This window comes from Cherax quadricarinatus, chromosome 47, assembly GCF_038502225.1.
Source record: "Cherax quadricarinatus isolate ZL_2023a chromosome 47, ASM3850222v1, whole genome shotgun sequence".
Lineage (NCBI taxonomy): Eukaryota > Metazoa > Arthropoda > Malacostraca > Decapoda > Parastacidae > Cherax > Cherax quadricarinatus.
Window position 1 is genome coordinate 11,057,483 of NC_091338.1, and position 12,581 is coordinate 11,070,063.

The window sequence follows — 12,581 nt, forward strand, 5'->3', positions numbered from 1 at the left end:
ATACCCCACTCCTCCCTGACCACCAACACTCCACATCTCACTCCTCCCAGACCACCCACACTCCACACCCCACTCTTCTCTGACCACCCACACTCCACACCCCACTCTTCTCTGACCACCCACACTCCACACCCCAGTCCTCCCTGACCACCCACACTCCACACCTTACTCCTCCCTCACCACCCACACTCCACACCCCACTCCCTGAGCACACACACTACACTCCTCCCTGACCATCCACATTCTGCACCCCACTCATCACTGACCACCGACACTCCACTCCTGCCTGATCACCCCCACTCCTCTCCTCACTGACTACCCACACTCCACATCCCACTCTTCCCTGACCACCCACATCCCACTCCTCCCCGACCACCCACACTCCACACCCCACTCCTCCCTGATCACCAACACTCCATACCCCACTCCCTGACTACCAACACTCCTAACCATTCACACTCTACACCCCACTCCTTCCTGACCATCCACACTCTACACCCCACTCCTCACTGACCACCCACGCTCCACACCACTCCTCCCTGACCACCCACACTCCACACCCCACTCCTCCCTGACCACCCACACTCCACACCCCACTCCTCCCTGACCACCCACACTCCACTCCTCCCTGACAACCCACACTTCACACCCCACTCCTCCTTAACAATCTACACTCCACACCCCACTCCTCCCTGACCACCCACACTCTACACCCCACTCCCTGACCACCCACACTCTACACCCCACTCCCTGACCACCCACACTCCACAACCCACTCACTGACCACCCACACTCCACACCCCACTCCCTGATCACCCACACTCCCTGACCACCCACACTCCACTCCCCACTCCCTGACCACCCACACTCCACATCGCACTCCCTGACCACCCACACTCCACACCCCACTCCCTGACCACCCACACTCCACACCCCACTCCCTGACCACCCACACTCCACACCCCACTCCCTGACCACCCACACTCCACACCCCACTCCCTGACCACCCACACTCCACACCCCACTCCCTGACCACCCACACTCCACACCCCACTCCCTGACCACCCACACTCCACACCCCACTCGCTGACCACCCACACTCCACACCCCACTCCTCCCTGACCACCCACACTCCACTGCTCCCTGACCACCCACACTCCACTGCTCCCTGACCACCCACACTCCACTTCTCTCTGACCACCCGCACTCCACACCCCACTCCTTCCTGACAACCCACACTCCACACCCCACTCCTCCCTAACAACCTACACTCCACACCCCACTCCTCTCTGACCACCCACACTCCACACCCCACTCCCTGACCACCCACACTCCACACCCCACTCCCTGACCACCCACACTCCACACCGCACTCCCTGACCACCCACACTCCACTCCCCACTCCCTGACCACCCACACTCCACACCGCACTCCCTGACCACCCACACCCCACTCCCTGACCACCCACACTCCATACCCCACTCCCTGACCACCCACACTACACACTCCACTCCATGACCACCCACACTCCACACCCCACTCACTGACCACCCACACTCCACACCCCACTCCCTGACCACCCACACTCCACTCCCCTCTCCCTGATCACCCACACTACACACCGCACTCCCTGACCACCCACACTCCACTCCCCACTCCCTGGCCACCCACACTCCACACCGCACTCCATGACTACCCACACTCCACACCGCACTCCCTGACCACCCACACTCCACTCCCCACTCCCTAACCACCCACACTCCACTCCCCACTCCTTGACCACCCACACTCCACTCCCCACTCCTTGACCACCCACACTCCACTCCCCACTCCTTGACCACCCACACTCCACTCCCCACTCCTTGAAAAACCCACATTCCACTCCCCACTCCTTGACCACCCACACTCCACTCCCCCCTCCCTGACCACCCACACTCCACACCGCACTCCCTGACCACCCACACTCCACTCCCCACTCCTTGACCACCCACACTCCACTCCCCACTCCCTGACCACCCACACTCCACTCCCCACTCCCTGACCACCCACACTCCACTCCCCACTCCCTGGCCACCCACACTCCACACCGCACTCCATGACTACCCACACTCCACACCGCACTCCATGACTACCCACACTCCACACCGCACTCCCTGACCACCCACACTCCACTCCCCACTCCCTAACCACCCACACTCCACTCCCCACTCCTTGACCACCCACACTCCACTCCCCACTCCTTGACCACCCACACTCCACTCCCCACTCCTTGACCACCCACACTCCACTCCCCACTCCTTGAAAAACCCACACTCCACTCCCCACTCCTTGACCACCCACACTCCACTCCCCCCTCCCTGACCACCCACACTCCACTCCCCACTCCATGAAAAACCCACACTCCACTCCCCACTCCTTGACCACCCACACTCCACTCCCCACTCCCTCACCACCCACACTCCACTCCCCACTCCCTGACCTCCCACTCACTCGGTTATCTTTGGTCTCCTAATTTCCAATCTTATGAATTTTATCCACTTCTTCCGTTTCTCTCTCCCACAACCCTTGTTTTCTCTGTCTCATTTACCCCATCACTTATTTTTCCCTGTCCCATGTTTGTATATGTAGCTACCACTTTATCCCCTTGTCTACCTTAACTATTTTCCTCTACCATTCCAAACATTGTTTTTCTCTCTCATCTACCATTCCAAACATTGTTTTGCTGTTTCTTAAGCATCAATTTTCCTGACAACTCTTGGCAGGTAACTAGTGTTTCCCTGCTGGTACTTCCTGACAACTCCAGCTGCTCCTCTGACACTCACCCTCCTCACCACTTAACACTTTCTCTTGTTATAAGTACTTAGTTGTGTCCGGAAACACAGGTTCTATTATAGTTGTGATCACTGTACCAAATTCTCTCTCTCTCTTACCACCTTCACATCAATATCACCAAAACAACCAATGGTATCAACAACACCACCACCACCACCGCTTCCACCACCACTACCATCACCACCGCTACCACCACCACAACCACTACCACCACTACCAGCACCACTACTACGACCACTACCATCGCTACCACCACCAACAGCACCACCACAACTACCACCAACACCACCACCACCACCAACCCCACCACCACCACAACTATCACTACTACCACATCCACCATAACCAACATCACCACCACCACAACTACCACTACTACCACTTTCACCATAACCAACACCACCACCACCACCAACAGTACCACCACCACAACTACCACCGCCGCCACCACTACCACCACCACCACTGCCACCATCACCATCACCACCAACACCACCACCACTACCACCACCACCACCACCAACACAACTACCACCACTACCAACACCACCACCAACACAACTACCACCACTACCAACACCACCACCACCACTACCAACATCACCACTACCACCAACAACAACACCAACACCACAACTACCACCACCACCAACAACACCACCACCAACACCACCACCAACTCCACCGCCACCACCACAACCACCAACAACACAACTACCAACAACACCACCACTAACACCACCACCAACACCACAACTACCACCAACACCACCAACAACAACAACACAACCACCACCACCATCAACACTACCACCTCCAACAACACCACCAACACTACCACCACCAACAGCACCACCACCACAACTACCACCACCACAACTACCAGCAACACCTTCACCAACCCCACCACCACCACAACTACCATCACTACAACATCCACCATAACCAACACCACCACCACAACTACTACCACTACCACAACTACCACCACCACCACCACCACTACCGCCACCGCCACGACCACTGCCACCATCACCAACACCACTACCACCAACACCACCAAGACTATCAAGACCAACACCACCACCAACACACCTACCACCACCACCATCTCCACCACCACTACCACCAACAACAACAACACCACAACCACCAGCACCACCAACGACGCCACCAACAACACCACCAACACCATCACTATCAACACCAATTCCACCAGCACCACCAACAACACCACCAACACCATCACCACCAACTCCACCAGCCCCACCAAAACCACCACCAACACCAACAGCAACACCACCACCACCAACACCACTAACACCACAACCAGCAACACCACCACCACCAACACCACTAACACCACAACCAGCACCACCACCAACACCACCACCACTAACACCACAATCAGCACCAACACCACCATCAACACCGCCACCAACACCACCGCCACCAACACCACCAACACCACAAACACCACCAGCAACACCACCAACACCACCAGCACCACCAACACCAGCACTACCAACACCACCAGCACCACCAACCCCACCACCACCAACACCACCAGTAGCACTACCAACACCAGCAGCACCACCAGCAACACCACCAGCACCGCCACCATCAACACCAACACCACCAACACCACTACCACCAACACCACCACCACCACCACCACCACCACCACCACCACCACCACCACCACCACCACCACCACTACCAACACCACCAACACCACCACCACCACCACCAACACCACCACCACCACCAACACCACCACCAACACCACCACCAACACCACCACCACCACCACCACCACCACCACCACCACCAACACCACCACCACCACCACCACCACCACCACCACCACCACTACCACCACCACTACCAACACCACCAACACCACCACCACCAACACCACCACCACCACCAACACCACCACCAACACCACCACCAACACCACCACCACCACCACCACCACCACCAACACCACCACCACCACCAACACCACCAACACCACCACCACCACCAACACCACCACCACCAACACCACCACCAACACCACCACCATCACCACCAACACCACCACCACCACCACCACCACCACCAACACCACCACCACCACCACCACCAACACCACCACCACCAACACCACCACCACCACCAACACCACCACCACCACCAACACCACCACCACCAACACCAACACCACCACCACCACCAACACCACCACCACCAACACCACCACCACCACCACCACCAACACCACCACCACCACCAACACCACCACCACCACCAACACCACCATCACCACCACCACCAACACCACCACCACCACCACCACCACCACCACCACCAACACCACCACCACCAACACCACCACCACCACCACCAACACCAACACCACCACCACCACCACCAACACCACCACCACCACCACCACCACCACCACCAACACCACCACCACCACCACCACCACCACCACCAACACCACCACCACCACCACCACCACCACCACCACCAACAACACCACCATCACCACCACCACCACCAACACCACCACCACCACCACCAACACCACCAACACCACCACCACCACCAACACCACCACCACCACCACCACCACCACCAACACCACCACCACCACCACCACCACCACCACCAACAACAACACCACCACCACCACAACAACCACCACCACCACCAACACCACCACCACCACCACCACCACCACCACCACCAACACCACCACCACCACCACCACCACCACCACCACCACCACCACCACCACCACCACCAACACCACCACCACCACCACCACCACCACCACCATCACCACCACCACCACCGCCACCACACTGGATGTTTGGGCTTCAAATGGTCCACACTCAGACTGTCATCTTCAGTAAACACTAAAAATTTCTTGTTAGCATTTCTCACTTCTTCTCATCCCTGTTTTCCTGACTTTCCTAGATTCTATTTTGCCTTTCACATTAACTTTGGCTTTTACAAACTTAAATAATAGATTTTGCTCTATTTTGTCCTTACCTAGTTTATTTCAAATTGTTGCTCTTCCTCCTTCCTCACTTTTGTAAATATTATTTCTGGTTGTTGTGAGCTTCTTGCAAGTGTGTGTGGGGTCGTTAAGGTCGCTACAGTGTCATGTTGACAAGTGTGTGTGGGGTCGTTAAGGTCGCTACAGTGTCATGTTGACAAGTGTTTGTGGGGTCGTTAAGGTCGCTACAGTGTCATGTTGACAAGTGTGTGTGGGGTCGTTAAGGTCGCTACAGTGTCATGTTGACAAGTGTGTGTGGGGTCGTTAAGGTCGCTACAGTGTCATGTTGACAAGTGTGTGTGGGGTCGTTAAGGTCGCTACAGTGTCATGTTGACAAGTGTGTGTGGGGTCGTTAAGGTCGCTACAGTGTCATGTTGACAAGTGTGTGTGGGGTCGTTAAGGTCGCTACAGTGTCATGTTGACAAGTGTGTGTGGGGTCGTTAAGGTCGCTACAGTGTCATGTTGACAAGTGTGTGTGGGGTCGTTAAGGTCGCTACAGTGTCATGTTGACAAGTGTGTGTGGGGTCGTTAAGGTCGCTACAGTGTCATGTTGACAAGTGTGGGTGGGGTCGTTAAGGTCGCTACAGTGTCATGTTGACAAGTGTGTGTGGGGTCGTTAAGGTCGCTACAGTGTCATGTTGACAAGTGTGTGTGGGGTCGTTAAGGTCGCTACAGTGTCATGTTGACAAGTGTGTGTGGGGTCGTTAGGGTCGCTACAGTGTCATGTTGACAAGTGTGTGTGGGGTCGTTAAGGTCGCTACAGTGTCATGTTGACAAGTGTGTGTGGGGTCGTTAAGGTCGCTACAGTGTCATGTTGAGAAGTGTGTGTGGGGTCGTTAAGGTCGCTACAGTGTCATGTTGACAAGTGTGTGTGGGGTTGTTAGGGTCGCTACAGTGTCATGTTGACAAGTGTGTGTGGGGTCGTTAAGGTCGCAACAGTGTCATGTTGACAAGTGTGTGTGGGGTCGTTAAGGTCGCTACAGTGTCATGTTGACAAGTGTGTGGGGTCGTTAAGGTCGCTACAGTGTCATGTTGACAAGTGTGTGTGTGGGGTCGTTAAGGTTGCTACAGTGTCATGTTGACAAGTGTGTGTGGGGTCGTTAAGGTCGCTACAGTGTCATGTTGACAAGTGTGTGGGGTCGTTAAGGTTATGTTGACAAGTGTGTGGGTCGTTAAGGTTATGTTGACATGTGTGTGGGTCGTTAAGGTTACGCTGACAAGTGTGTGGGGTCGTTAAGATTATGCTGACAAGTGTGTGGGTCGTTAAGGTTATGTTGACAAGTGTGTGGGTCGTTAAGTTCATGTTGACAAATGTGTGGAGTCGTTGAGGTTGCTACAGTATCATAGTGACAAGTGGTTGTCAAGGTTGTAATCTTGTTAATAAGTGGTCGTAAGGGTAGCTATCATGTTAACATGTGGTCGTGACGGTAGTTATCTTGTTAATAAGTGGTCGTAAGAGTAGGTATTATGTTAACATGTAGTCGTGACGGTAGTTATCTTGTTAGTAAGTGGTCGTAAGGGTAGCTATCATGTTAACATGTGGTCGTGACGGTAGTTACCTTGTTAATAAGTGGTCGTATGGGGAGCTATCATGTTAACACGTGGTCGTGATGGTAATCTTATTAATAAATGGTCGTAAGGGTAGTTATCATGTTAACATGTGGTAGTGACGGTAGTTATCATGTTGACAAGTAATCGTGAGGGAAATTATCATGTTGATAATTGGTCGTCAAGGTAGTTATCATGTTGACATGTGGTCGTGAGGGTAGTTATCATGTTGACATGTGGTCGTGAGGGTAGTTATCATGTTGACTTGTGGTCTTGAGGGGAAGTTATCATGTTGATAAGTGGTTGTCAACGTAGTCAACAAGATAACTATCTTGTTGACATGTTATCGTTAGGGTAGTTATGTTGACATGTGTTCGTGAGGGTAGTTATCATGTTGACATGTGGTGGTGAGGGTAGCTATCATGTTGACATGTGGTAAAGGTAGTTATGTTGACAAGTGGTCGTGATGGTAGTTATCATGTTGACAAGTGGTCGTGATGGTAGCTGTCATGTTGGCATGTGGTGGTGAAGGTAGTTATCATGTTAACATGTGGTGGTGAGGGTAGTTGTCATGTTGACATGTGGTGGTGAGGGTAGTTATCATGTTGACATTTGGTAGTGAGGGTAGTTATCATTTTAACATGTGGTGAGGGTAGTTATCATGTTAACATGTGGTGGTGAAGGTAGTTATCGTGTTGACAAGTAGTCGTGATGGTAGTCATGTTGATATGTGGTGGCGAAGGTAGTTATCATGTTAACATGTGGTGGTGAGGGTAGTTGTCATGTTGACAAGTGCTCGTGATGGTAGTTATCATGTTGACAAGTGGTCGTGATGGTAGTTGTCATATTGACAAGTGGTCGTGATGGTAGTTGTCATGTTGACATATGGTGGTGAAGGTAGTTATCATGTTAACATGTGGTGGTGAGGGTAGTTGCCATGTTGACATGTGGCAGTGAGGGTAGTTATCATGTTAACATGTGGTGAGGGTAGTTATCATGTTAACATGTGGTGGTGAAGGTAGTTATCATGTTGACAAGTGGTCGTGATGGTAGTTGTTATGTTGACTGGTGGTGAGGGTAGTTATGTTGACATGTAGTCGTGAGGACATTTGTCATGTTAACATGTGGTGGGTGAGGATAGTTATCATGTTAACATGTGGTGGTGAGGATAGTTATCATGTTGACATGTGATGAGGATAGTTATCATGTTGACATGTGGTAGTGAGGGTAGTTATCACGTTGACATGTGGTGGTGAGGGTAGTTATCATGTTGACATGTGGTAGTGAGGGTAGTTATCATGTTAATATGTGGTGGTGAGGGTAGTTATCATGTTGACATGTGGTAGTGAGGGTAGTTATCTTGTTGACATGTGGTGGTGAGGGTAGTTATCATGTTGACATGTGGTGGTGAAGGTAGTTATCTTGTTAACATGTGGTGGTGATGGTAGTTATCATGTTAACATGTGGTGGTGAGGGTAGTTATCATGTTAACATGTGGTGGTGAGGGTAGTTAACATGTGGTGGTGAGGGTAGTTATCATGTTAACATGGTGCTTCTTCCTGGTTTTTTAAACCTATTATTATTGATTTGCCAATTCATCCTTTTGGGAGTGAATCCTAGGACTCACCCAAGTGGAACCCCGCTTGTCACAGGCGCCCACCCTGACACCTCGTCACGCACCATGACTCGTTGTTGCCTCCCTGTCAAATATTCTTTGAACCATTGCAATGTCTTTCCTGTTATGTGTGCCTGATCCTCTAACTTTTGCATTAAGTGAGGAACTGCGTCGAAGGCCTTCTTGCAGTCCAAGAAAATGCAGTCTATCCACCTCTCTCTCTCACGTCTTACTTCTGTCACCTTGTCATAAAACTCCAGTAGGTTTGTGACAAAGGATTTTCCTTCCCTGAAACCACGCTGGTTGTCGATTATACGCTTGTTTCTTTCCAGATGATCCACCACTCTCCTCTTGATGATCTTCTCCATGACTTTCCATACTATACACATTAGTGACACAGGTCTGTAATACCTTTTGTCTGTCTTCTTTTTTTAAAAATTGGGATTAAATTTCCCATCTTCCATACCTCAGGCAGCTGCCCAGTTTCAATGGATGTGTTGAAGACCTTTATTAGTGGCACACACAGTGTCTCTGCTCCCTCTCTAAGGACCCACGGAGAGATGTCTGGTCCCACCACCTTTGAGGTATCAAGTTCACATAGCAGCTTCTTCACTTTCTCCTCGGTTATGTGTACCTCATCAAGCACTTGTTGGTGTACCTCCCTGTTATGAATTCCTGGAATCGTACCTGTTTCCACTGTAAATACTTCTTTAAATCTCACGTTGAACTCCTCACATACCTCTTGGTCGTTTCTTGTGAACTCCCCACCATCCTTCCTCAGCCTGATTACATGGTCCTTGACTATTGTTTTCCTCCTGATGTGGCTATACAACAGCTTCAGGTCAGACGTGACTTTCGACGCTATGTCATTTTCGTATTGTTGCTGAGCCTCCCTTCTTATCTGTGCATATTCATTTCTGGCTCTTCGGCTGATCTCTTTATTTTCCTGTGTCCTTTGTCTTCTGTACCCTTTCCATTCTCTAGTGCACCTAGTTTTAGTTTTTGCCTCACTACACCTTTGGGTGAACCAAGGACTCGTTCTGGTCTTCTCATTATTTCTGTTTCCCTTGGGAACAAACATCTCCTCTGCCTCCTTGCATTTTGTTGCCACATAGTCCATCATTTCTTTTACTGGTTTTCCTGCCAGATCTCTCTCCCACTGAACGTCTTGCAGTAAGTTCCTCATGCCTGTGTAGTCTCCCATTTTGTAGTTTGGTTTTTCCTGTCATATTCCTGCTGCTCTCTCCACTTGTAGCTCAACTATGCAATCAAAGCACAGAACCACGTGAGTACTAGCACCAAGCGGCCTCTCATACTTTTTATCATCGATGTCCGAACTACTCAAGGTGAATACAAGGTCCAGTCTTGCTGGATCATCCTCACCTCTCTCTCTCTGGTAGTGTTTGTAACATGTTGATGCATGAAGTTTTCCAGTACCACATCCATCATCTTGGCTCTCCATGTTTCGGGACCCCTCATGGGGCTCCAGGCTTTCCCAGTCAATCTCCTTGTGATTGAAATCACTCATAACTAGTAACTTTGCTCCCCCCATGCGAGCTCTTCTGGCCACCTCGGCTAGTGTGTCAACCATTGCTCTGTTGCTCTCATCGTATTCTTCTCTTGGCCTCCTGCAGTTCTGTGCCGCATTGTACATTACTGCAATTACCATCTTATGGCCCTCAGACTGGATTGTTTGTACTAAGTAGTCCTTTTTGCACATTCCATCCTTTCCTTCCATTTCCTCAAATCCCCACCGGTTTTTAATGAGCAGTGCAACTCCTCCTCCCCCTCTCCTCCCTCTATCTTTCCTGAGGATCTGATACCCGGATGGAAAGACTGCATCTGTTATCATCCTGGTGAGTTTCGTTTCGGTGAGTGCTATTATGTCTGGGGATGTCTCTTTGATTCTTTCATGCCACTCCTCGCACTTATTTGTTGTTCTGTCTGCATTTGTATATCAAACCTTCAACTTCTTTTCCAAAACTATAGTCTGGGGGGTACGTTGGGGTTGGGGAAGTGGGAGACCTGAAGAGGAACTATGGGTAGTTGCTGTAAGGGTGGAAATTGTAATGAGGTGGGTGGGGGCACTGGATATGTGTGTGTGTGTGTGTGTGTGTGTGTGTGTGTGTGTGTGTGTGTGTGTGTGTGTGTGTGTGTGTGTGTGTGTGTGTGTGTGTGTGTGTGTGTCTCCAGCTATATTGCCTGCCATCTTTCTGCAGCAAATATGAATTGAAATGAAATTTTAAGTCGTTGGCTGCAGATAACGAGATCTCCAGCAGAAAACTTTACTGTATATAGATACTGCGAATGGTGCTCCAGTGTATGTGTGACTGTGTTCACACACACACACACACACACACACACACACACACACACACACACACACACACACACACACACATACACACACACGTACACAGAGCAAGGAGCAAACATGACAGGAACTCCGCTATGTATTGGTCAACAAAGCTACGTTGATATTAAGGAGTAGGAACTGAAGTTGTGGTGGTGGTGGTGGTGGTGGTGGTGGTGGTGGTGGTGGTGGTGGTGGTGGTGATGGTGAAATTGGTAGTACTGGCAGTGCTGGTGGTGCTTGTGATGCTGGTGGTGGTAGTAGTGAAACTGGTAATATCTGTGTGATGGTGTGCTTTTTTCCTTGTAAACTCTCTCTTTCTCTCTCTCTCTCTCTCCCTCTTTCTCTCCATCTCTCTCTCCTCCACTCTCTCTCTCTCTCTCTCTCTCTCTCTCTCTCTCTCTCTCTTTATCTATCTATCTATCTATCTATCTCCCTTCCAGTGTTTCTTTTCGTCAGTGTATATGTATGTGTGTGAGTGTGTGTGTGTGTGTGTGTGTGTGTGTGTGTGTGTGTGTGTGTGTGTGTGTGTGTGTGTGTGTGTGTGTGTGTGTGTGTGTGTGTGTGTGTGTGTGTGTGTGTGTGTGTGTGTGTGTGTGGAATGGGGGTCATACCTAGTGGTAAATTAATTCTCCAGGCGAGCAACAAACAGCGAGAATAAAGGCAAAGTTAAACACCAAGTGCAGTTTTCCCAGTGCCCGTAAATTCCCCCCACCAAAATTTACAAAGTATACAAAGTGCGACAGAGCAGCAAAATAATAATGATTGAAAGAGCAAAGTGATTTCCCTCACTACGATTGGCTTTCACCTCTTAAAGAGAGAGAGGAGTAAGCGTACCCAGCCTGCTAGCGAGAGACTGACTCCATCCACTGGGTATAAGTATAACATCAATTCAGCCGGCTGGAATCAACCTCTCACCCAGATGGTTGATGCATAAACCTGCCAGCCAATCAGCACGACTGGATGCCAAATACAGCCGAACCGACCTATCTGTTAACCAATCTGGCTGGCACAGAGGGAATGACAGAAATTGTCATTTGATGAACGCTGAATAAATTGTACCGTACTGAGCGCATGTAAGTTTATTCAGGTATACACAAATACAGTTACATAGATTATCATGCATAGCAGCATGCGGGGGAAACCATATATATATATATATATATATATATATATAT

General features: G+C 50.6%; 2 protein-coding genes across 2 annotated transcripts in view; one reads left to right on the plus strand and one right to left on the minus strand.

Annotated features, from left to right (window-relative positions):
* LOC128696511 (43 kDa receptor-associated protein of the synapse) overlaps window positions 1-12,581 on the minus strand; it is a 519,541-nt gene that overhangs the window by 267,622 nt on the left and 239,338 nt on the right. The window lies entirely within an intron of this gene.
* Window positions 4,671-5,741, plus strand: LOC138854028 (uncharacterized; the record flags this gene model as incomplete). Its single annotated transcript, XM_070094623.1, has 3 exons — window positions 4,671-4,724; window positions 4,935-5,348; window positions 5,586-5,741. Coding segments are annotated over 3 exons (624 nt in total), but the record flags the coding sequence as incomplete, so codon positions are not given.